The sequence below is a fragment of the Ziziphus jujuba genome, chromosome 11, assembly GCF_031755915.1.
Source record: "Ziziphus jujuba cultivar Dongzao chromosome 11, ASM3175591v1".
Taxonomy (NCBI): Eukaryota; Viridiplantae; Streptophyta; class Magnoliopsida; order Rosales; family Rhamnaceae; genus Ziziphus; species Ziziphus jujuba.
The window spans coordinates 19951892-19976903 of NC_083389.1; the positions used below are offsets into that span (position 1 = coordinate 19951892).

The 25012-nt window shown below is 28.9% G+C and overlaps 2 protein-coding genes and 1 long non-coding RNA gene across 4 annotated transcripts; all 3 read right to left on the reverse strand.

Annotated features, from left to right (window-relative positions):
- Nucleotides 1–4933: 4933 nt before the first annotated feature.
- LOC107432984 (uncharacterized) lies at nt 4934–7983 on the reverse strand. The gene is made up of 3 exons (XR_007238232.2): nt 7572–7983; nt 5502–6779; nt 4934–5324 (listed from the first exon to the last, which is right to left on the reverse strand). It is a non-coding gene; the product is annotated as an uncharacterized LOC107432984 (long non-coding RNA).
- A 3368-nt stretch (nt 7984–11351) lies between these two features.
- Nucleotides 11352–14649, reverse strand: LOC107432977 (pentatricopeptide repeat-containing protein At2g20710, mitochondrial). Of its 2 annotated transcripts, XM_016044210.4 has the most exons (3): nt 14270–14649; nt 12331–13629; nt 11352–11709 (listed from the first exon to the last, which is right to left on the reverse strand). In XM_016044210.4, exons 1-2 carry the CDS (start codon nt 14576–14578, stop codon nt 12367–12369), a joined length of 1572 nt encoding a protein of 523 aa, XP_015899696.3. In that variant the 5' UTR covers nt 14579–14649; the 3' UTR covers nt 11352–11709; nt 12331–12366. The 2 variants fall into 2 exon arrangements, with proteins under 2 accessions (XP_015899696.3, XP_060669040.1); XM_060813057.1 differs by lacking the exon at nt 11352–11709 and having other exon boundaries at nt 12150–13629.
- A 4193-nt stretch (nt 14650–18842) lies between these two features.
- On the reverse strand, nt 18843–21876 carry LOC107432982 (pentatricopeptide repeat-containing protein At2g20710, mitochondrial). Its single transcript, XM_016044215.4, has 2 exons — nt 21513–21876; nt 18843–20752 (listed from the first exon to the last, which is right to left on the reverse strand). The coding sequence occupies exons 1-2, from the start codon at nt 21810–21812 to the stop codon at nt 19517–19519; spliced, it is 1536 nt and encodes a 511-aa protein (XP_015899701.3). The 5' UTR covers nt 21813–21876; the 3' UTR covers nt 18843–19516.
- Between the last annotated feature and the right edge of the window lie 3136 nt (nt 21877–25012).

Genomic DNA, 25012 nt, shown 5'->3' on the forward strand with positions numbered 1-25012 from the left:
ATACAAAACTTTTTTTGACGACTTATTATGGAAAGTGGTAAGCACAAAATGGTTTGATGAGTTTCCACTTGGTTATAATGTCATGTGGCCAAAACCCTACACATGTGTAAAATATGTTGTTTAATCTATAATAGATATATACTAAGAAAAGAATTTGACTTTAGTTTGGGGAAGAAAATTCTCAAGGCCAAAAATTGACAGGGAAGAAAAAGATAACCCTCCAAGACTTTTGAAGTTTTGAAAGAAAGTCTACAGCTTTTGTAGCTCTTGTGGAGGAGATGGAATTTTGAGAAAAAGATTACCCTTCAATATATAATATATATTATATACAATTTAAAACTTCCTTGGGAAATTGAGGTTGATACCTCATTCCTGCTCTACTGAGAAAGAACTGAATTTTTGAGGGTTAAACTAGTGCTACAAATTCTTTTTCTTATTTTGTTCATCCCCCCTCCCCTTCCCAATTCTCTTCAAAGTAAATGAATGGTATTAATTTATGCGAGCAAAGTCTACTTTATTGTTCTTTATTATTTTACTCTTTTTTGTATTTTGTGTTGGCAATAATACGAGCGAATTCCACTTGCAGATTGAGACTAGTCCTAGTCAAATGGACTCTAAGAGAGTACCAAAAACTAGACTCAAAATTAAGATTTAGAATATTTTAAGCAATAAAATAATGAAAACCTTACCAATAGCCCTTGTTTCTAAGGTAGTTTCATTGTTTTATATTTAGTCCTTCATTGGTATTTATTTAATTTTATGTACAATTATTATTTTAGATGTCACTGTTTAGATCACCTGTTTATTTATGTTTGACTTTTAATTATAACCATTTATTTTATAATTATTCAATTTAAGGCCTAAAATTAATATATTACATCATTTAATATAACACATGACTTTCACATAATCATTAAAACTCATCTTTTTCTTTTTTATCTCTTTATCGTAGATTATGTTCGGTACAATTTTGTTTTTTAAAAACTACTTTATGAAAGAGCCACTCGTTTTGGTTGGAAGTATTTTTGAATGTTAAAAACATTTCTTAAAAATTATACAAGTGCTCCAAAAAGTAGTTTTGAAGCCTTAAAAGCCATGTTTAATAAAACCTTAGTCTCATTCAATCTCCTCCTATTTCCATTAGCTCTTTCTCTCGTCCCGCACTTGCAGCCTTTTTTTTTTTAATTTTCTCTTTTTGATTTCAAATTCTCATATGGACTATAGAGCTCACCACAACTTATATTATAAAAAAAAATTAAAATAGTTTTGTGATGTTACTTTTATTACTTGCCAAATGTAACATTTGAATTTTAATGTTTTTCAATGATGATTCCAAAAAGAGAAATAATAATAATAATAGTAATAATACTAATAATAATAATAATTGCTGCAAATGTGGAAGGAGGAGAGGAAAATTATGGAAATGGGAGGAGATTGGGTAAAACTAAAAGAAGAGGAGAGGCTGAAGAAGAGGAAGACCAATAGTATTACACATGAAGCTTTGGTGATTATAGAAAAGTCATGTGATATATTAAATGATGTGTCATTTATTTTAATTTTTGGATTAAATGGTTTGAAAATAAATGATTATGATAAAAAACCAAACTCAGACAAGCATTAAAAAAAAAAAAAAGAAGGAAAATCTAATAGAGGATCCAAATCCAGTCAAATAAGCTTTATAAGGAACATTGAAAACATAAATTCAATATGGTTTCCTTACTATACATGAATTCTATATAGTTTTCTTGTTATTTCCTTATTCTTTCAAATTTTCATTATTCTTTTTTTTTTCTTATCAAGGGCTGAGTTTATTAGGTGATTGTCCTTTGCATAACACATATGTTGCTTATTTTTCTTTGTATCTTTTCTTTTTTTCTATTGTCATTATGATAAGAATGAGGTACAAAATAAATATGACTTGTTGTCGTATGTATGTTTGTTTGAAAGGGTAAAAGATGGTGACATAAAAATTATAAAAAGAAAATATTTGTATTGAAATTAAGTTGATGTACTAATTTTCACCAAACCAAAATAAATTGATGTACTGAACGATTAGACATTTGAATCGGCCTTGACTATTTTTTCATATATTGAAAACCACATCTAAAAATTATAATGGAAGATATTTTACTGTGATAAGGACATTAATGTCTTATTAAAATTTGGAAAATAGTTTATAAAGGAATAATTATATATATAATATATGATTTTAATTTGTTGGAACTAGCTAATTTCTATTTTATAATGGAAACTGACTAAGATTACAAGTGTGATTTGCCATTTATTCAATTAAATTTTTCGTTTTACATCATTAATTGATATGACACTTCTAGGTTTCACATTGTGATATTTTTTTATTTTGGAATATTTTCAACAAAATTTATTTTGCCACATCAAAAAAATAAAAGTAAACCACCAATAAAAATAAAAAAAACTTATCAATCGGCTGTACAAATACTTTGTCAAACTAATGCGGATAAAAATAAATAAATAAATATATATATATATTTAAATATTTTGTTGATATATTTTATACTTTTGGAGAATCTATCAATTATTTTGAAATTTACTAAAAAATATTTTTTTTAAAAAAAATCAATTCTTTCAAAAAATAAATAAATAAAATAATTAATTAATTAATAAATATAAATAGTTTTTATATATATTACCATTAAAAATTAACTTTATAATTAATTAATATACATTTATACTATTTAAATTTAAATAGTATCGATTTATATATTACATATAAAATAATTTGCATTCAAAATTAGAGATATTTTATAATGGAAATATATTTTCAATAAATTATTATGAGATATATATGTACACTTCAAGCATTTTTTTTTTCCCTTTTCTTATTTTTATTTTTGTATTTATCACTTGAACCATGTTGGCTGACCTATGGGTGGTGAAACAATGATAAAGTTTCAACTTACATCACTAGTAAAGGCATTTGGCCTAAACATTTATTTATTTTTTTTTTTGAGCTCGCAATTGGCTCAAACTTACACATGTAAATATAGATTCTGTATGCTTGATAATTGTTGCACAACATTATTGCATATAATAATATATAGAACATACCACATTATTAATCACATATTTTAATGGCACCAAGTATAATTATATTTCATAATCACTGAAGCATATTGTAGCAATAACTAGAGACAAATATGGTTATTTCATGAAGTATTGCAAAAATAAAATAATAATTTCCCATAAAAAAATAAAATAATATTATAGGGAGAGAAAAGTAAAAGTATTAGAATGGCCACGACATGCGTAGGGAGACTTGAGAAACAGTTTGAATTATGTCGCTTTGCTGCACACATATCACATGGATGTTAATTAATTGAGTCCAAGTCTATGAAATTTAAGTCAACTAATCCATGGCTTTTCTTGTTTCAAATGTCCACTTCTTTTAACTATTTAATTTGAATTTTCTCCAAATTAACAACAACATCATTAGGAATCTCAGGTAGACATATAGATAATTGTTGATGCATTTCGTGAGGTTTTATTTTATTTATTTTATATATATATATTTTTAAAACTTTTTTCAAGGTCGACCAACTGTGGAGATTTCATAAGGGTCTTAATTTTAGAAACATTTTCTGAAATATTTCATGGATACTCCAAATATTTTATTTCCTTACATCATTTTTAGCCGTAACCAAAATTTATTAATCAATAATGTGTGTATTTATTTATTTATTTTGATATTGAAATGAAAAGATTCAAATTTAGAATTATTTTCGAAAAAGTAATAGTCTTGTTGTGCAGTATGGATTTATTTGTAATGTTTAATCAAGTTGGAACTCAGCTTCAGTCCAAAAATAAAAAGAGTTGGAAGTCCACTAGTTTATATATACTACCATTTGGAAGATTTGTGATTGCACTTGTCAAGAAATTAGAGAAGAGTATTGACAAATCAAGCGGCTTATGCTTCTTTTATCTCATGAATAAAAATATTTTAAGGGGATTTTTTTTTTCTAGGGAAAAAATATTTATTTTGCTCGAAGGGAATTTCGTTGACCATCATTGAAGTTTGGCATAACTAAAAAGAAAAAAAAGAAAAAAAAAATTAACTTTATAATTCTAGAAGTCCATCATAAATGACTTCCTTACTACGTATTATCAAGTACCAATCACAATGTTTCAATTTATTCATATTAATTGACTTTCAAAAGTAGCAAAATCATATACAGTAAACATAAAGAAAATTATACAATTCCCTTAACGACAAAATCTTATCCTATTTGCTCAACCATTTCATGAAATTCTACCTCTAGAAAAGTATACATTGTAAGTACTACACTCAAAATTTCCAAGTAGGAACTTGCTCAGAAATAAAGATCAATAAAAATGATCTATCAAAAAAGAAAAAAGAAAAAGAATAAAAAGTGGCTTCTTTAATGTTGTCTCTATCTACAGCTGTAATTCAATAAATGCTATAGTGCCATTTTGTTCATTTGAGGAAGCAGAATCACAATAAAAAAGAGAACTTGATAGAGTGCTGGTTTCAGGTCTTAATCATGTTACGTAATAGGGTATACAAATAATTTAGTTTTATTTCAAACCAACCGACTTTTGTGAATTTCTGATTGAATTGCAAGAAAAATTCCACGACATTTTATATATATATATATATATATATATATAAAATCTCTCACGCATATTTTCGTTTAACTCTTCTCCTAACAGTGACCAATTAAACAAAATCAAATTGGTTTTAAATTATGCAAGCAATGTGTTGGTTTGTCTAAAACGTTACTCTATCTATAACGTTGTATCTAATGATTTGAGATATTCTTTTGATATTTTATGTCTAAAATGAAACTCTAAACTTTGCCAATTGCCACATTACGATATATTAAAATAAATAATAATAATAAAAAAAACGAAATTGTTTCCTAATTAGTCAGGTAAGAACATTCAAAGCATCGTCACTTCATTTAAATTTCACTCAATCCCTATAAAAATCAAGAAATCAAATTGTAGATGTTTTCACTAGTAATAGCACATTTTCAACATTTCTATCACCACCCAAATCACATAAATAGCAGGAATAATATTATAAAGAATATGAGGAATTATGCTGAATGATGAAAAAATTTACTCGTTGCGTCGAGTTCATCTTATGACAGATTGAATTCTTTCATCTCTTCTTGAGGTTCTTGATATCAGATTCTTTGATCACTCCTTTCCCACTCTGTCTTCTCTTTTTGTACCCTCCATGAGGATTCTCAGAGAGAGAACGATAAAATTATTAATTTGATGGAAGTTATATAGTCTTCAATCATAACATCACCAGAAGTTAGCTGATGATTTCCAGAAGAGTATTGATAAATGGTTTGCCATTAACAAAGAAAAAGTTAAAATTATGGAGTTTTTATGATAAATTTACAATTCACATTAACACGCATGATACGGGGGAAAAAAATAAAAATTAAGTAGATATTTGAGTGTGAAAGATTTTAAATTGGTTGCATGCTAACCTCATCGATAAAATTATCAAGCAGCTTCATCTTGGTGAATGATGTTACTCAAAAGTTCCACCATTGAGCTACTCTTCTAAGGTTTTTACAAATAATTTGGCATTTGTTTCAGGCATGTTTCTGCTTTAGCTACCTTCCTCCTCCACTGCTAAGTGTGTGGAAGGTTCTTTGTATTCATCGATAGCATTCACTAAAATAACAAATGGTAATGCGGCGTTTGATTCCCCATCTTTAATATAATCCAACACTCTCTCATGAGTATCCTCAGACACAAAACTCTTATCCCTAACTAGTGTGATAGTTTCTTCTGCTCCCTCCAAATCTCCTTTTCCTTTCAAGTAATCTAGAGAAACACCCTAATAATACTTGCTTGGCCTCCAAAAGGACCTGGCAACAGAAATTTCTTGTTTTCTAGCTTCAACAGCCTTCTGCATTTGTTCATGTTCAAAATAACTGGACACCAAATAGTGCCATGTCTTTACATCTGGTTTTCCCCCCCTTTTCTATCAACTGGTTAAAAAGGCTTTCAGCCTGTTCAATAAGACCTTTCTGCAATAAGCAGCAATCAAAAAATTTGGCATACAAATATCATAGTTTAAATTCTGGGATTCCCACTCCTCAAAGATTTTCTCAGCACTTTCAATGTCATCAAACTTCAATAGAGAGGCTATCATGCTGATATAGCCCTGATTATACCTTCAGATTCTTATTGAAAAGTTCCCATAATCTTAACACTTCATCTTTCTTGTCTATTGAAGTGTATTGTGTGAGAATACATTCATAGGCTGTAGACTTTATCTTCGCAGTTAATATCAGTTCCTCCAATTTCTTTAACATTGAGAAAGCTTTATCCACAAGCCCTGCTTTTCTACATCCATTTGCTGCAGCTGAATAAGTAGACCAATCCAAAACTTCTGGATCAGTTTCCATCCTTGACAGAATCCTATCAGTTTCCATCTTTCTTGTCTATTGAAGTGCATATGTAATTCTGTCATGGACAATGCCCTTAAGCAAAATGTTATAAGACGGTATTGACCTTGCAAATCCCATATGCTTCATCTGCTGTATAACAGCCTCTGCTTTCTTCACTAGTTTGGCACGAGCATAACAATTGAGGAGAGCGCTGTAAACCTGAAGGGATTTTAATTTTGTTGGAACATTTTAAAAATAATTCTCAACTTGTTCTATCCCATGAACTTCTGAGATCAAGTCAAGCCGAATGGCAACAGGGGCATGTGTAAGCGGATAATATTTTTTGTCTGTCATACACATAGAAACCTTTGAACCAAAAAAACCTAATCAGAAATGGATTGCAGGTAAATAAGCTGAATAAGATATAATAAATTTCTTAAAGCCATGGCAAAATCCAAAACATACAAGAGTTAGAATAGCTTTATTTGCTGCTACATCAGTTGCATCTAAAAGTGTGTACTAGCTCCATAATCCATGCAATTCTCAAAACAAGTTGACTAGTAAAATAGCCAGGCCGATTCATAAGATAAGATTGGTTCACTGATACTACCTAGAGAACAATCCCGTTACGAATTTCATGAGTCAAAGAATCTTTATCATAATTAGCATTCACATAATTGGCATATTATGGTTTCAGTCACAAAAATCAAAGCCTCAAAAGGGACTTGATTTCTTCAAAATGAGGGCACTCTTTGTGTAATTAAGAAATAAGATGTTCACTTCTAATTATTAATTATAGACTGCAAATAAAGCAAACCATTTTCAACAAGAAAAAAAAACAGTGGCGGATATTGAGGTGAGGCACATTAACAACAAGTTTTTGTACACAATTTGCCTTTATCAAACTCTAACCCAATGCTAGTTTCCATGTAAAATACCACTATATTCTATATGTAAGAATTTGCATAACAAGTTCATAATTTTGGGTACTACAATAACAAAAAAGTAACAAAAATTAAAATAAAATAAAAAACTTTAAAAGACCCATCAACTTTTAGCTACTATTTAGTTGTGAGATGAAGTAAAGTAAAGTAAACAAAAAAAAAAATAATAATAATAACATAATAATTTTCCCACAATTTTCATGGCAATATATACCTGAAGAGCATTGGTAAAGCGACCGTAAAGCCTGAGCTTCATGATGATATCGTAGAGACCAGTTTTGTCAACAAACTGGCCATCCTGGACCTACTAATCGAGGACCAGAACGACGGACCCCTTAGGATCTCCGACTGGGGCAATCTTACGGTACAAAGCGTCCACGTGTTCTTTTCAGGAACTTCTTGGGGACGCTGAATAGTAGTAGTAGTAGTAGTAGTACAAATACGAGTGACTCAACAAGCTTCTCGTTCTGCAGGAACGAAAAATGGGTTCGATTCCACGAGGGTTTTTTTACAGAGAAATTTACAGCACCAGCCATACACAAGGGTTTTAAGCCTTCAAAAGCCAAGGAGAGGACGACGATGAAGACCAAGAAACTTCTACGTATTAAACGCCGTCGTCCCTTTTTTTTTTTTTTTGTTTTTTTTGGTTTGAGCTTTGCCGTCTGGCTAAAGCACCATGCCGAAACGTTTTGTCGTATTACCATTGAAACTCTACGACGTCGTTTTATCTGTTTTATGGCAATGGCTGTCATGGTACAATTGATATGCCTTGTGAAAATTTGATTTCATAACCACAGTGCCTTTCTCCCTACGTTCACATCCAAAATTCAAAAAAGGAAAAGATATGCTCTTTCACTTGTCTAAATTACTTGGATATCCAAATAAACCAAGAATATGTTTCTAGTGTACAGCATGTTATCGGGGTAAATATTTTTGCAATTTAATAACTTCTAATTAGGAAAAAAAATTGTATTTTGGATCTTTAAATTTAAAACATTATAATTTGAATTTTTAAAATTTAATTTATTGCATTTTGATCTAATTATATATTTTAAAAAAAAATAATAAAGGCATAATAAAATCTATTGGAATATTTACCATATAAAAAAGTATTATTGTTTTATTGAATTATATTTATTTACATTTATTTTCTGATTTGAAAATGATCAAATTTAGCTGGAATATGAAATTTTTTTGTGTCTAATAGTTTCTAGGTGGAAATTGAGGATTTAAATTATTTTCAATGTTTTTTTCTAGTGAAATTTATATAGTATAGAGTTTGAAAAGTATTAATGTGTATGTAAAGTTTTATATCCGACTAAAATTAAACTTCATTAAAATATAATATATTGGAAAACAAAAAAACGATTGATCAATGAAACCATACCAACAGAATCTACGAACCTGATGAATAGAAAGAAGGCACGAGCAAGAAAAATTCATACAAGGAGAGAGAGAGAGAGAGAGAGAGAATCGGAAGCTTTTTCTATCCTTTCTAAAGGTGTAGATTTGACTATGTTTTCTATTATTTTATAATATTTTTAAGTTTTTTTTCTTTCCCTTTTATACCATTTAAATGGAGGTCTCTTGAGTACTTCACTTAATAAAATATATATATATATATATATATATATATATTTTTTTTTTTTGGGAAAAAGCATGTATAGTGTTGTATGGTAGTAGCTGCACTACATTATAGCTATTTATGAATCCAAACCAATTAAGCCCACGATTCCCGATTTAAAAATTGTGAAAAGATAAATTACAAGTAGAATTTAGATTTTAAATCATATATATATATATATATATATTTTTTTTTTTAGTCAATATATAATAAATATATAAAATTCAATAAAAATAAATAAAATATTAATTTAACTTATTTAATAGAATTTTTAAAAATAAATAATTTTTTTCAAAAGCTTTTATTTTTATTTTTGTTATCATATCGGTTTGATGTAATTAATATACAGAATTATTAAAAAATTATTTTTAAAAAAATTATAATTATTTATCTGATATGACAAAAAAATTTTAGATGGATAAAACTATTAAATAAAACAACTAAAAATATTCTAAATTGCCACAATTTAAAGCTAGGTTTTAAATTGAAACAAATTGGATTAAATCGCAATTTATTATAGAAACATAAACCATTTTTAGACAAAATATCAAATTATATTAAAAATAAAATAAATTAAAATAAAATAAATTGAAATTTGAATATCTAAATTATAATGTCATAAATTTGAAAGTGTCGAATGCTACTAAGTCCAAATTAGGGGGTAAATTGCAAATTGCAATTTAAAAAAATAAAAAAATAAAAAAATAAAAAAATAAAAAAATAAAAAAATAAAAAAATAAAAAAATAATTTGCAATAACAGTCACAGAACATCCATTTCTATTGCTCCCACCCTCCTAATCTCATCCCAGAATCATAATCTGAACAGCCAAAGCAATTTTTCTGCAAATCATCAGCTCAGCTGCTTTATCTTGCTCCACCTCTTCTGCAAATCATCATAATACAATTATAAAAAGTATATACAATACTTTCAAGATACAAGTACATTTTTATTTTTAAAAAGCGGAAATGATTTAACTGAAATTTAAAAGTTAAAGAAATACATTTCAAAAACCTAACTGAAATAAAATGTATTTTGTTTTTTGAGTGATTGTTCATATGGAATTATCGTTTTTGATTTTTACATATTTGAAAATTCAAACATATGTTAATATTTGTATTAAATGCCAAGGGAAAATAAAATATATAATAATTGTTCTTATAATTTGAAGGGTTATAACCCGTGATTATTGTCATTCCAAACTAAAATAACAAAAAAATTAAGGGCGGTTGGATAAGTTTCTTATATTTTATTTTTGGTTTTTGTTTTTATTTTTTCTTTTTTATTCTGTGTAATTTTCTGTTTGTATTGCAAGAAAATTCCACAATTTTTTTTTCTTTTTCCTTTTTTTTTTTAAAATCTCTCTCTTGCTTATTTTCATTATCTTTTTCCCTACTCCATTTTTATTTATTTATTTATTTTTTCTGTGGTAGAGTAACAGTGATAAAAAAATAACAAATTAGTTTAAATAATGCAGGCTCCATGTTTTTTTTTATTTTTTTATTTTTTTTGGTGAAAATGCAGGCAATATATATATATATATATATATATTTTGGTGGTTTGTCTAAAACCTAACTGAGAAATTTACTGTTTAAAGCTTCCAAACAAGGATTAAACACGAAGAAACTTTTAGATATCAAACGACGTAGTTTTCTGTCCTTTTTCTAATGTGTTCTTAAATTGGTCGTACACGATCTTTATTGAATTAATTTCCTGAAACAATTTTAAAAACTACTGCACAACAAATTTTTATTTACTTATTTATTTTTAAAATTTTTGTCAATCTAATCATTAAACGTAAGATACCGAGATCTCTTTTATTATCATCACCTTTTTTTTTTTTAACCAAAAAATTATTATAATCCAATAAAAAATAAAGAAATAAAATAAACATAATAAACTTTTCCATCCACATATCACTTGAAACCAAAATTATATACCAAAAATGACAAAAAAAAACCCAACCATAACGAATTGATCTAAAAGATAATACAATTTAAAATATTAACCAATATTTTCTATCATTTTCGCTTTTCATTTCAAATGCTTGATTTCCTTAATCAATTCAATTCAAATGCTTGATTTCCTTAATCAATTTCATGTAACATGCACTACTAAATTTATAGGGAAATAATCTTTTTGAAGGTTGAATGTTTGAACATTCCGCAATATGTTGCAAGATGTTTAGGCACCCTATGATACCCGGGCTCTATCCCTAAAAGAATGGAACTATAAATTATGTGTATAGACATGATTTCTTAACTTACGAATGCTCTTTCCATACCTACAAAATTTGGTCCACTTAAGAGAGTGTTTAGTTGGCAATAACAATTATAAACCCTCATCTCAGCTACTAAGTTTAATTAAGCCATAGCTAAAAATGTTAAATCTGCATTTCTTTTTCAATAAGTCACACCATATAATAGAATAAGAAAAAATAAATAAATGAAGAAAACAAATAACCTTATAATGACTATGAGAAACTGGGAGTCCTGCATTTGCAAGGAAATTTAACCATGATCTAGGACCATTGTGAGGTTAAGTTCTTCGAGGTTTAGGTTCCATTTCTTTCTTCCCCTCCGTAAATTTAAGATATGCAACTTACAAGCACAAGTATAAAAAAGAAATGGATATTTCTAGATAGCCACTAATAGTTTGTTATTGATGTAGCCTAAACTTTAACCTAGTATTGCAGATTGAAGGCTTCCTTCATCATCGTTCCACCTATCCTGCAAATCATCATAATACAATCTATTGTAAAAAAATAATTTAATACTTTCAAGATATAAGTACAATTTTACTTATATATATATTAAAAAAAAATAATTTGAAAATGATTGAACAGAAATTTAAAAGTTAAAAAAAAAAAAAAACATTTTTCCAAAACCAAACTTAAATAAATTATATATATATATATATATATATATATATACACTTTAATGTGATTGTTCATGTAGAATTACCATATTTGATTGTTACTATTTAAAAATTCAAACATACGACCATGTATATATACTGTTTGTATTAAATGTCAAGGAATAAATATACCTCTTTCATTGGAAAAACATCACCATAAAATATAATAATTCTTAAGTTCATTATTAGAATTCAAAACGTGCCGTTATATAATTGCATGTAATTGCTTATTTTAAATTAGAGGCATGGTAATTATATATATATATATATAAATAAATTATTGGTTTCTTATAAAATGATCTGGAATTCGATTTCCCGAACTCCAACATAACAAAAAGAAAAATAAACGAATAAATTTTATAACAATTTTGAATGCAAGATCTAAATGGATGATGTTTGTCTTTCGAACTGTTTAATATTTTTTATTTACTTACTCAAAGTTCCATCATTGACTCGCACTTCCGAAGTTTTCACAAATTATCAAGCATGTTTCTGCTATCGCTAGCTTCCTCCTCCACTGCTAAAAGTTCAGAAGGTTCTTCATCTCCATCCAAAGCATTTCGTAAAATTTCAATAAGCACTTGTGAATTTGATTCCACATCTTGAATATAGTTCAACAATCTCTCCTGAATATCCACAGATACAAAACCCTTATCCCCAACTAGTCTAATAATTTCCTCTGCTCCCTCCAAATTTCCTTTCCCTTTCAAGTATTCCAGATAAGCCACCAAACTATCCCTGCTTGGCTTCCAGAAGAACTTGACAACGGACATTTCTTGTTTGATAGCTTCAGCTGCCTTCTGCATTTGATCCTTTTTAATATACAATGCTGTCAAATAATGCCATGTCTTTGCATCAGGTTGTCCTCCCTTATCTATCACCCGGTTAAAAAGGCTTTCAGCCTTTTCAAAAAGACCTTTTCTGCAATAAGCAGCAATCAAGAGATTTGGGATACGGATATCATAGTTTAAATTCTGGGTTTCCCACACCTCAAAGATTTTCTCAGCACTTTCAATGTCATCAAACTTCAATAGAGAGGTTATCATGCTGATATAGCCCCGATTATACACCTTCAGATTCTTATCGAAAAGTTCGCATAATTTTAACACTTCATCTTTCTTCCCTAATGCAGCATATTGTGTGAGAATATGCTCATAGGCTGCAGACTTTTTCTTTGCGGTTGATATCAGTTCCTCCGATTTCTTTAACATTGACAAACCTTTGTCCAAAAGCCCAACTCTTATACATCCATTTGCTGCGGTTGAATAAGTAGACCAATCCAAAACTTCATGATCAGTTTCCATCCTTGTCAGAATCTTGTCAATTCCCTCCGCATCAGAATTAGCTGCATATGCACTGATCTGAATGGCATATGTAACTCCGTCCTGACCAATACCCTTCTCTTCCATCTCATGCAAGAGATTTTCCATTTTTTCATAACATCCAGTTTTATAATATAGATTAAGCAAAACATTATAAGACAGTGTTGACCTTGCTAAGCCTATATCCCTCATCTGCTGCATAACAGCCTCCGCTTTTTCCACTAGTTCTGCATGAGCATAACAATTGAGGAGAGCACCGTAAACCTCAAGGGATTTTAATTGTCTTGGAACACTGTTAAAATAATTCTCAACTTGCTCTATCCCATGAACTTTTGAGATAAGGTCCAGCCGAATGGCAACATCACCATACGTAAGCGGATAGTATCTTTTGTCAGTCATCCACATAGATAGCTTTGAACCAAAAAGGTCTAATCAAAATCAGGATTCAGGTAAATAAGCTGGATAAGATAAATAAATATCAAAAGCCTCACGTAATCCAAAACTTCAAGAGTTAGAACGTAGATTTGCTGATACCATTTGCATTTAAAAGTGAAGGCCAAAAATACATGCAATTCTCAAATGGGGTGTGACTAATCAAAAATGCCTAGCCAATTCATAAGATTGGTAAAACTGATGCTACCTAAGAAAGCACTCCCACAATGAATTTCAATTTCATGAGTTAAAACAATCTCATTATAATTGACATTCACATAATGGACTTTACTTAATGGAAATTCCAAATCAGTTTCATCCTGAATGAACATAGGCACAAATTAAATTGCATATGGAGCATTATTGCAAACCTAGGGGTCTGAAAAGTTTAATACTCAAAACATTAATTTCAAAAATTGCTAGCAGAAGATTTACATGCTCACTAGGTCACAGTATTGCTTGAAAATTTTCTTACAAGTTCATAATTTTAAGGGATACCCAAATAAATAAATAACTCAATAATTCATTTGCATACCAAAAAAAAAAAAAAAAAAAAAAAAGGACATTCATTTTCGAACAATTTCCAGGCAACCAAACAAAGAGTGGGAAAATTGAGTACCTCAAGTGCGTGCTTATAGCGTCTGTAATGCCTGAGCTCCTTGATGATACCCAGTAGACGTCTTTTGTCAACGGCTCGGCCATCGTGGATCCACTTGTCGAGAACAGGAACGATGGAGACCTTATGATCTCCAATGGGTGAAATCTTACGGTAGAGAGCGTCCAGCGAGCCCTTCTGGTTCCTGGAATTTCTTGTCGATTCCGTTTTTGTTGTAGTTGTTGTTGTTGAGTAAAACAAGGGGCTGATGAACATATTTTTAGAACGGAAATGGTTGTAGAAATTCAATTTGGAAAGCTGCTTCATCTTCATTTTCCCACTTGGGGTTTTAAATTTCAAATAGAGAAATTTACTGCTTGCACAGCAACCCAAACAAGGGTTTTAAGCTTCAAGCTGTGGAAGGAAGACTAAGAATACGATGTCGTTTTCGTGGCCTTTCTTATTGTCCTTTAAATTTGCTGTATCCTCTTTTTATGTTTTTAATTTTTTAATTTTTTATTTTGCAGATTGTCAGTTTGACTGCAATGTTACTTAATCATCATTTGGGATTTACCAATGTGATCCACTGCTAATGTAGCATTTATTAATTCTTAGCGATATTTTATTTTTTTATTTTTTTTAATACTAAATATCTAATAAGAAAGGAAACTGAATTTTTAATGATTATAAATTTTGTTTTTGGCAAATTTTAATGACAGCAAATTAAATTATTATGTAGTTCACAATGGTGCTCCATTTTATGTTCTTAGGTAGTTCAAAATGGTGCTCCATATTATGTTCTAAGATATATGTCATCTAAATCCTAAGGATTGTACTAATTATAATTTAATTTATTAAATTTTATAAATTACAGCTAGCACTTTAAATAATATTAATCTGGAACAAAGTTCATTTAGATTTCATTCAATTTTACTTTAATTATATTTAATCCCTATTTTTTTTAAAATTATTATTAACCTTTCTTAGTTTTCATAAATTATCAAAAATAGACTTATCCTATAACACTATCTTCTTTTTAAAAAATAAAACAAAAATAAAAAGCATTAAATTTGACCTAAGAACAATTTTGAATTTTGAAAATTACAGTAAACACCCTTATAAAATATTTTATAGCAATCCGGCTGGAAGTATAAATGAAAAGAGTGGAACAAAGTGTTGCTTCGGGAAACATAGGTATTGAAAATCTTAAAAACCCTTGGGTTCCCAAATTTAAAAAAAAAAAAAATAATTCCTGCCAAAATTTCAATTTTGCCAAAATTATATTTAAATTCTTAATTTATCATTAACTTTTTTTTTAATAATTTACATATATTATCAAAAGAGGGTCATCCTTCATTTTTTACCTGTCAATTTTAATGTCAAATGTCAAAATTGTATTTATACAAAATTATTCAATTATAAAAAAACTATTTGAAAAAAAAATCGAAAAAAAAAATCCATTATATTTGACCTTAAGAACTAACGAATAGGATTATTTTCATGAATGATAATTGGAAAGGTATTAGTGATGAATTTTTTAGGGTTTAATTTCATAAACACCTCCTGATTTTTCGTTTGATATCAAAGACCATACATTTCACACACCTCCCAAATTAACAATGAGAGGGTGAGAAGGTAATTGGAAAGATGATTTGCATTTGGTAGTGCATCTGAGCAGATTGTGGCGTAAAATGTATTACTGGGTAGTGACTGTGCAGGTTGCATTGTGCAATAGATGAGCAGGTTTTCGGACTTGTGTTGGTTTGAGTGTGAAACGTGTATGGTCTTAGCTTTTTCAAGCCTGTAAGAAAAAAATTTATGGATTTTAAACAAAATATATGGTTGCATTTATACTGCATTTTATATTTGTTGGCCAACAGCTTAATATTTTGTTGATTAATATATTATAATAATTTATATTTAAATTATATATAGATAAATGAACAAGATAAATATTATTAAATATAAACCAATCAAATATTAATATGAAATGTTTGATATACGCTTGATACATTTGTTTTATATAGCTATTATTATTCTTTGTTTTTAATTTTTACTTTTTATTTATTTTTTGTATTTTTTATTTGTTTGTTTGTGTATTTTTTTAATATATTTGATTTAAGCAGTTACCGAAAGCATTTAAAATTTGTGAGTGAGCCAAAAAGGATATCTAGGATAGCATACAAATTTAGGGTGCTCTATAAAATTTTAGAAATATATGGAGGTGTACTTCAAATATAGGTGTAATAAACGGGGTCTCAGTGAAATTTTCTTATTTTGGAAGCATGAGATTTAGGTGTAATTAGGGTTAAATGAAATTTGTTTTATTAATCAATGGCTATGAACAAAATAATAGCGGAAAATGATAGACCTTTTGAAATCTAGGAAGAAAGAAGACGATATTTAAAATGATCAAATTTTATTTTAGTCAAACTTCAAGAAAAGTAAATAAAATTGACATAATTTATTCGAGACTGATATTTCATACTTGCTCTACTGACCATGATTGAATTTTGAGCGTTAAACATATAGCACTACAAATTATCTCTTATTTTGTTTGTCTCAACCTCTTTCAGAGTGAAAGAATGGAATTAATTTATACAAGCAAAGTCCACTTGAAGACTGATTTAACCCCCAAAAACAAAATAAAAAAAAAAAAAAAGGTCCGCTTGAGGACTGGGAGTGTCCTACTTAAAGATCAACAAATTTACGACTCAATTAATGTTTGGAATATGTTTTTTATTTTTTTAATCATTTACTATAATTTTCTCCATTTTATGATATTTTGAACTTAAAATCTTTTAGGCGTGAGTGACTGTGTGTACCAGTAACATAGCAATTGAACAATTAAACCAACCTTTCTTGTTAATGTTTGGAATATGTTAAAGTTATGAAAAATCTACTTAGCTAGCCCTTGTTTCCGTGGTGGCATGGATCTTACTTTAATTTGTGGAAGCCTAGACTTTACTGCTTAGTATTTGCTCTTCATTTTTATTTTTTAATTATATTGAAAAATATGCAATCTGAACTCTAAATTATTGCTAGAGAAAATAATAGATTTGTAGACCGCCCAAAAGAGCATATTTGCCTTTCACTAATATGTGTTTATTGCACACTCTACAATTTTAGGGGCTTCGCAATGATATATAGGGTTCAAATCAGCTATATAAGTAACAACGAAAGCATAAATTAACTTGGTTTTTTTGTTAATATGATTGGCTTTTAGTTTTAGGATTTTTTTAATCAATTAATTTATTTAGTTTCTCTATCTAATTGTGCAATTTGCTTATTCAAATGTTAGATGGTGTTAATCAGTTAGGTATTTAAGTTAATTAGGAAGTTAAATGAGAAAAAAAAAAATATATATATATATATACATATATAAAAACCAAATTGAATAAAATTTAAAATTGTATCTTTTTTTTTTCTTCCATCAAATATATAATTGTTTAAGATATCCAAAAAACTATAACTTTTACCAATTAACACTTGAAATAAACAAAAAGTATATTACACTGCACATTTTTGAGATTTTTTTTTATTACAATTGGATATCCTCATATTTATATTTTTATAGTTTTATAAAGGTATCTGATTGTAATTAAGAGAAACTTTGAAGGTGTGCAGTGTAATATATCCAAAAACAAATTACACACACAATTAGGTAGAAAAAAATTAAAAGATAAAGATAAAATACTGACCACATTATTATGCGACTTCTTACTATTAATTACGCATGCATGCCCCAAAAAAAAAAAAAAAAAAAAGAGCAAGCAACAACAACAACTCTTACCATGTCTAAGTTCTTCCAACTTTCATTAATTTTTCGTATCAGGTTCATTAGGTGATTGTACGTTGCATATGGCATATACGGTAGCCTATATATATTTATACATATATATATATATATATATATATATATATATATATATATATATAATTTATATAATATAATATTTGAACGGATCATAAAGTTATAAATTGAAATTAGAAGGTTTAAATTACAGCATTTTAAATTTTAAGCCCTACAGTGTAACTTTCCTAACTTATAGCACATAAAAATGCAATTAACTAGATGATTTATGATTTCACCGAAAACACTCAATAATTTATGAATTTACTCCTCAGGTGTCTTTTGATAATATGGTTATTTTGATTTTGATTTATTTATTTATTTTATTTGTTCTATCTAATTGTGTATAATTTGCTTTCCTCCGAGTGACAGTTAGTAATAGTTAAGCATCTAAGCTAACCATAGAATTAAGGGAGAAAAAAACCAACTAGAATTTTGTTGTTTTTCTGTTTGTATTGCAAGAAAATTCCGCATGTAAACCCAAAAAAAAAAAAAAAGTCTCTCTTGCAAACGTTCATTTAAAACTCTTCTCCATACTCTTTTGTAGAGGAACGGTGATAAAAAAAAAAAATTAACAAATTGGTTTAAAATATGCAGGTCAGGTGTTGGTTTGTCTAAAACGTTAAACTAAAAGTGATCATGTTTATCACGTTGTATGTAATGATTGAGACATTCTAATTTAAACTCCAAACTTTGCTAATTGCCAAATTAAGAGATAAAAAATAAAAGAAAAACGAAAATACATCTCAAGGAGTAGGGTCACACTCAATGCAGCGTCATTTTCTTTAAATCACACAATTCCCATAAAAATCAAGCAATCAAATTGACAATGTTTCCACTACTGAAGGCAATAGCACATTTGCAACACATTATAAACACCCAAAAATCACATAATAACAGTAGAAGTAATTTTATCAAGAATGAGGAATTGTGCAGAGCGATGAGAAAATTTAGTTGTTACATCGAGTTCATTTTATGACAGATCGAATTCTTTCATCTCTTTTTGACGTTCTTGCTCAGATTATTTCATAACTTCCTTCCCATTCTGTTTTACTCACGTCTTCTCTTTTGTATTCTTCGTGAGGATTGTCACAGAGAACAAAAATTTGGCACAGATTTGATGGAAGTAACAGTCTTTAACCAAAAGGTCATTGGAAGTTAATTGCAAGATTTCCATGAATGGAGAAAAATGAAATATTCAAGAGTTTTTATGGTAAACTCACATTAATAACATGATATGGAAATGAAAATTAGGCAGATATTTGAGGGCCCAAGATTAAAGTTGGTTGCATACTAACCTCACGGACAAATATATCAAGCTTCATATTGGTGGATGATGTCACTCAAAAGTTCCACTATTGACTTACACTTCCCAAGTGTTTATAAAGAATCAGGCATTTGTTTCAACATGCTCTACTTTAGCCACCTTCCTCCTCGACTGCTAAAAGTTTGGAAGGTTCTTCATCTCCATCCAGAGCTTTTGCTAAAAGTCCAAATGGTAATGGTGAGTTCGACTCCCCATCTTTAATATAATCCAGCACTTTCTCCTGAATATCCCAAGATACAAAACCCTTATCCCTAACTAGTCTAATAATTTCCTCTGCTCCCTCCAAATCTCCTTTTCCTTTCAAATAATCTAAAGAAACGGCCAAATAATATTTGCTCGGCCTCCAAAATGACCTGGCAACAGAAATTTCTTGTTTTGTAGCTTCAACAGCCTTCCACATTTGATTATGTTTAAAATACCCCGATGCCAAATAACGCCATGTCTTTTCATCTGGTTTTCCCCCCTTTTCTATCACCCGGGTAAGAAGGGATTCAGCCTTTTCGAAAAGACCTTTTCTGCAATAAGCACGGATTAAAAAGTTTGGAATGCGGATATCATAGTTTAAATTCCTGGATTCCCACTCCTCAAAGATTTTCTCTGCACTTTCAATGTCATCAAACTTCAATAGAGAGGTTATCATGCTCATATAACCCCGATTAAACACCCTCAGCTGCTTATTGAAAAGTTCCCATAATCTTAGCACTTCATCTTTCTTCCCTATTGCAGCGTATTGCGTGAGAATGAACTCAAAGGCTGCAGGCTTTTTATTTGCAGTTGATATCATTTCCTCTGATTTCTTCAACATTAACAAAGCTTTGTCCACAAGACCAGCTTTTATAAATCCATTAGCTGCAGTTGAATAAGTAGCCCAATCCAAAACTTCAGGATTAGTTTCCATCTTTGTCAGAATCTTGTTAATTCCATCCACATCAGAATTAGCTGCATATGCACTGATCTGAATGGCATACGTAATTTTGTCATTGTCAATACCCTTCTCTTCCATCTCATGCAAGAGATTTTCCATTTTTTCATAACCTCCAGTTTTATAATATAGATTAAGCAAAGTATTATAAGATAGTATTGACCTTGCCAACCCCATATCCCTCATCTGCTGCATAACAGCCTCCGCTTTTTCCACTAGTTCTGCACGAGCATAACAATTGAGGAGAGCACCGTAAACCTCAAGGGATTTTAATTGTCTTGGAACACTGTTAAAATAATTTTCAGCTTGTTCTATCCCATGAACTTTTGAGATCAGATCCAGTCGAATGGCAACATGACCGTATGAAAGTGGATAATATCTTTTGTCGGTCATCCACATAGATATCTTTGAACCAAAAAAAATCTAATTAGAATTGGGGTTTCAGGTAAATAAGCTGAATAAGATAATAAATTTCAAAAAGCCGCCTTAGCAACTCCAAAACTCAAAGAGTTAGAATGCTTTATTTGCTAACCGTTAGAATGCTTTATCTGCTAACAGTTGCATTTAAAGTGAAGCGATGATTCATGCATTTCTCAAAAATCAAATTCTCATAGGATACTCGAATTCTTCAAATGAGTATTCTTTCTTCTACAGTTGGTGACAAAAGTAAAGTAATATTCTGAGTGCTATAAATTTAATGTAGAATCTGAAAGATTAAGAATTCTCCATGAATTTCCATCTAATCCTACTCTCGTAGTCTCACTCAGTGCTTGTGCCTCACTCTGGTACCGTTTGTACCTAGTTTGGTTTCCCTGGAAAGCAAGCATCAATATGTTTACAAATAAAATTGAACATGAAGCATCATTGCAAACCTATGGGTGGTTTCATTGGTATAATACTGAAAACACCAATTTTCAAAATCTTCACCGAAAGCAGATTTACTTCCCCTCTAGGTCACAGAATCTTTGAGACAATTTTCTTAACAAAGTTCATAACCACGAGGGCTAAAATAACAAAAAGATATTCACTTTTAAGCAACTATTTGTATTGTAAAATGATGTTAATGTAAACATAAAAGACATTCAAATTTTATTTATTTATTTATTTTTTCAAAATTTTCATGGAAATTTATAGCACAGAAGGATGAGAAACATAGGTGTTGTACCTCAAGAGCGTGGCCATAGCGTCCGTAATGCCTGAGCTCTTTGATGATATCGAGGAGACCAGCTTTGCTAACATATTGGCCATCCTGGACCCACTTATCGAGAACTGGGACGATGGAGACCTTTGGATCTCCCATTGGGGAAATCTTACGGTACAGAGCATCCACCGGTTGTTTCCAGGAACTTCTCGGGGATGTTGAGTAGTTGTAGTAATAAGAGACGCTCAACAAGCTTCTCGTTCTCGAGGAACAAAAATGGTTGCCGAAGAATTTCATTATGGAATTGAAGCTCGAAACCTTCATCTTCTTCAACGAGACGAGGGTTTAAGGCTTCAAGCCAAGGAGGATGACGAAGATGAAGAAGGTTTAAGTATTATACGGCGCCGTTTTTCGGGCATCTTATTTTATTTTCTTTTTAACTTTGTCGCACGACTAAAGCACAAGAATAAAAAAGTTTTGTCGTTTAGCCATGGTATTATACGACACATCGTTTTGTATACATCTCGAGTCCAAATGCCATTTGCAATGCGAAAGAATGCTTAGTTACCAATTATTACCAATTTAACCCAAAAAAAAAAAGGGGGAAAAACAACTGTCCCAACTCCCATGCACGCCATGTCCCTTTTTATTTCAACTTGATCACTTTTATATTAGGATTATTTCGTTTTATTTTTTTCCAAAAAAAAAAAATAAAATGTACAAGTTGGTGATTTTTTTTAAGAAAAATATTATATAGATGATATGCTATAGTAGATATTTTTTAAAAATTTAATTTTTTAATCGCAATGCATTTTATTATATTCACATATAAAATAAAAAAAAATTATTAGCTTTGTTAGTCCTTAAACTATATTTATATTTGCATTTTAATAATTTTTTATAAACTATTTGCACCTTCATTTTTGAAATTTTTTTTTTTTTGGCGATTTGGTTTCTAAATTTAAGTTTTTTTGGTAAATATAGTTTTTAAAATTATTTATTGTTTAATTTTTAGCAACTTTAAAACATACAATACATTTGATGTAATATATAAAAATCTTATGGGTTCATCAGATTTTGTAAACAATTTTTTTTTTTTTTTTTTAGGGGTTGCAGTAAGTATATAGCATCTACCTCAAAAGCACTAAAAACAATTTTAACGATTAAAATGTACTAATTATAAACCAAAATGTGAAAAAAAAAATACAAAAATTAAAATCCAAGGGTATAATTCAGGAAGTAACATAGTTAATAACCCTAAGAAGAATGATAAGCCAATCACTTTTCAAAATTACTTGAATAACCCAAGCATTGATTCTATTGTACATCAAGTTATAAAGTAGAAACATTAGGGGAGAATATCTTTTTACAAATACAAAAGATGTTAGTTACATAAATTCATAGAGCTCACCTTAATCTTTTTCCATAATGTCTATGTTTTTTTATAACAATTTAGTGGCCTGAACAGTTTGCACGTAGCTTGAATTAGATGGGACAGTCATCTTCAAGCTTAGACAAAATTTATCGACAACAAATTATATAGAGCAATATGAGCATCCCAGACCCACACAAAGTAAAAATAATTTAGGAAAATCACTTAAGCTAGTTTTAATTTCGCAAATATAGAGATTTAATATTTCCTTTCCTTCTTTGTTTAGAAATATTTTTAATTATGGGATTTAAGTAACTTGTTATTTTTGTTTTTATGAATTTATGTACTTCAAAATTTTTAATTCGGTGCTTATATTGTATTGGTGATTGTAAAATTAGTTGCTAATGAATTATATTTTGAGTTTTCTCATTTTTTTGATATTTTGTGGAATGAATAAGATTTAAAATATAAAAATTTGGATTATTCATGAGCAAATTAAAATATTAAATTATTCATTATATGTATTTATGAAATTTAATTATTTTTCACGCGTCCACGCTGCATCACTTAATCTGCAGTGTTTTAAATTTGAATGCCTCAAGTGCCATTTGGCCAAGTTAAAGGGTAAATTGCAATTAATCTCTATTTTTTTTTTATTTCTTTTATTTCTTTTATTTTAGCAAAGGAATAAAAGAATTTCATAAAAATAATCAATACTTTACAGTCACAGTCACAGATCGTTTGTCTTTTACTCTTAGCCTCCTAATGTCATCCCAGAATCATAGTCTGAACAACTAAAATGCACATTCCATCCTGCAATTGCAAATAATCAGCTCAATTGCTCTCTCTTTCTGCACATCTTCTGCAAATCATCATAATACGATTGTTAAAAAACAAAACAAAAACAAAAAACAAAAGTAATACTTTTAAGATACAACTACATTTTTATTTATAAAAAAATGGGAATTATTTAACGGAGATTCAAAAGTTAAAGAAATACATGTCAAAAGCCAAACAGAAACAAAATGTAATTTTTTTTGTTTTTTTTTTTTACTTGGTTGTTCATGTGGAATTATAGTATTTGATTTTTACTTATTTATAAATTCAAACATATGACTTTATGTATATTAATAATTGTATTAAATGTCAAGCAATATACCTCTTTCATAGGAAAAATATAATAATTGTTTTCAGGATTTGGAGGATATCACAATCCATCCTTTCTATCTAGCTATCTTCAAGGATGGACATTGTTCAGTTAATTATTAGGATTCAAAACTTCCAACCCCGTTAAAAATTAAAAAAATATTAAGGCTGTTTGAAACCATTTATGTTTTTTATTTTTTTATTTAAGTATGTTGTAATTTTTCTATTTGTACTGCAAGAAAATTCCACAACATTTAAACCCCCAAACAAAAAAAAAAAAAAAAGTTCCCTGTCTCTTGCATATTTATTTTCATTAGAGACCAAAAAAAAAAGGGGTTTAAAAATGCAGGCCCTATGTTTTTATTTTTATTTTTATTATTATTATTTTTTGGGTGAAAACAAAGGCATATATTGGTTTGTCTACAACATTACTTTAAAATATTTGTAGAATTAGTTCAGCAGTAATAAGACTTCGTTTGAGATTGATTTTGAAACTACAAAATTAATTATAAAAGAATTTAAAGTTACTTTAAATGTATAATAAAATTTAAAAATTTTGATTTTACAAAAATCTATATTCTTTAGTAATTATTTTTAAGAAGTATCAAAAGACTTATTATTGAGATTTTGATTTTTGCTTATCCAATAATCTCTAATTAAAATTTCAATCTTAATATTAATTAAAAAATTAATATCATATTTATCATAAATCAATTGATATCCCACTGAACAACCACCATACAATCAACATTTTCTATTCTTTATTTTTTTTCCATATAAAAAAAACTGTGTTAAATACAATCAACTCTTACTATGTCTTTGTTCTTCCAACTTTCATTACTTTTTCGTATCAATTTCATTAGTTGATTGTACATTGCATAAGGCATATACGGTATCCTCTCTCTCTCTCTCTCTCTCTCTCTATATATATATATATATATATATACATACATATGTTTATATATATATATATATTACTATCAGGTCTAACCTGATTAAAATGATG

Bases quoted from the DNA above. Each gene is read 5' to 3' on its own strand.
- LOC107432977 (XM_016044210.4), bottom strand. From the start codon at position 14,578: ATGAAGATGAAGCAGCTTTCCAAATTGAATTTCTACAACCATTTCCGT. The intron at 13,630-14,269 runs GTACTCAATTTT...TTTGGTTCAAAG, and splicing joins GCTATAAGCACGCACTTGAG to CTATCTATGTGGATGACTGA.
- LOC107432982 (XM_016044215.4), bottom strand. From the start codon at position 21,812: ATGAAGGTTTCGAGCTTCAATTCCATAATGAAATTCTTCGGCAACCAT. The intron at 20,753-21,512 runs GTACAACACCTA...TTTGGTTCAAAG, and splicing joins GCTATGGCCACGCTCTTGAG to ATATCTATGTGGATGACCGA.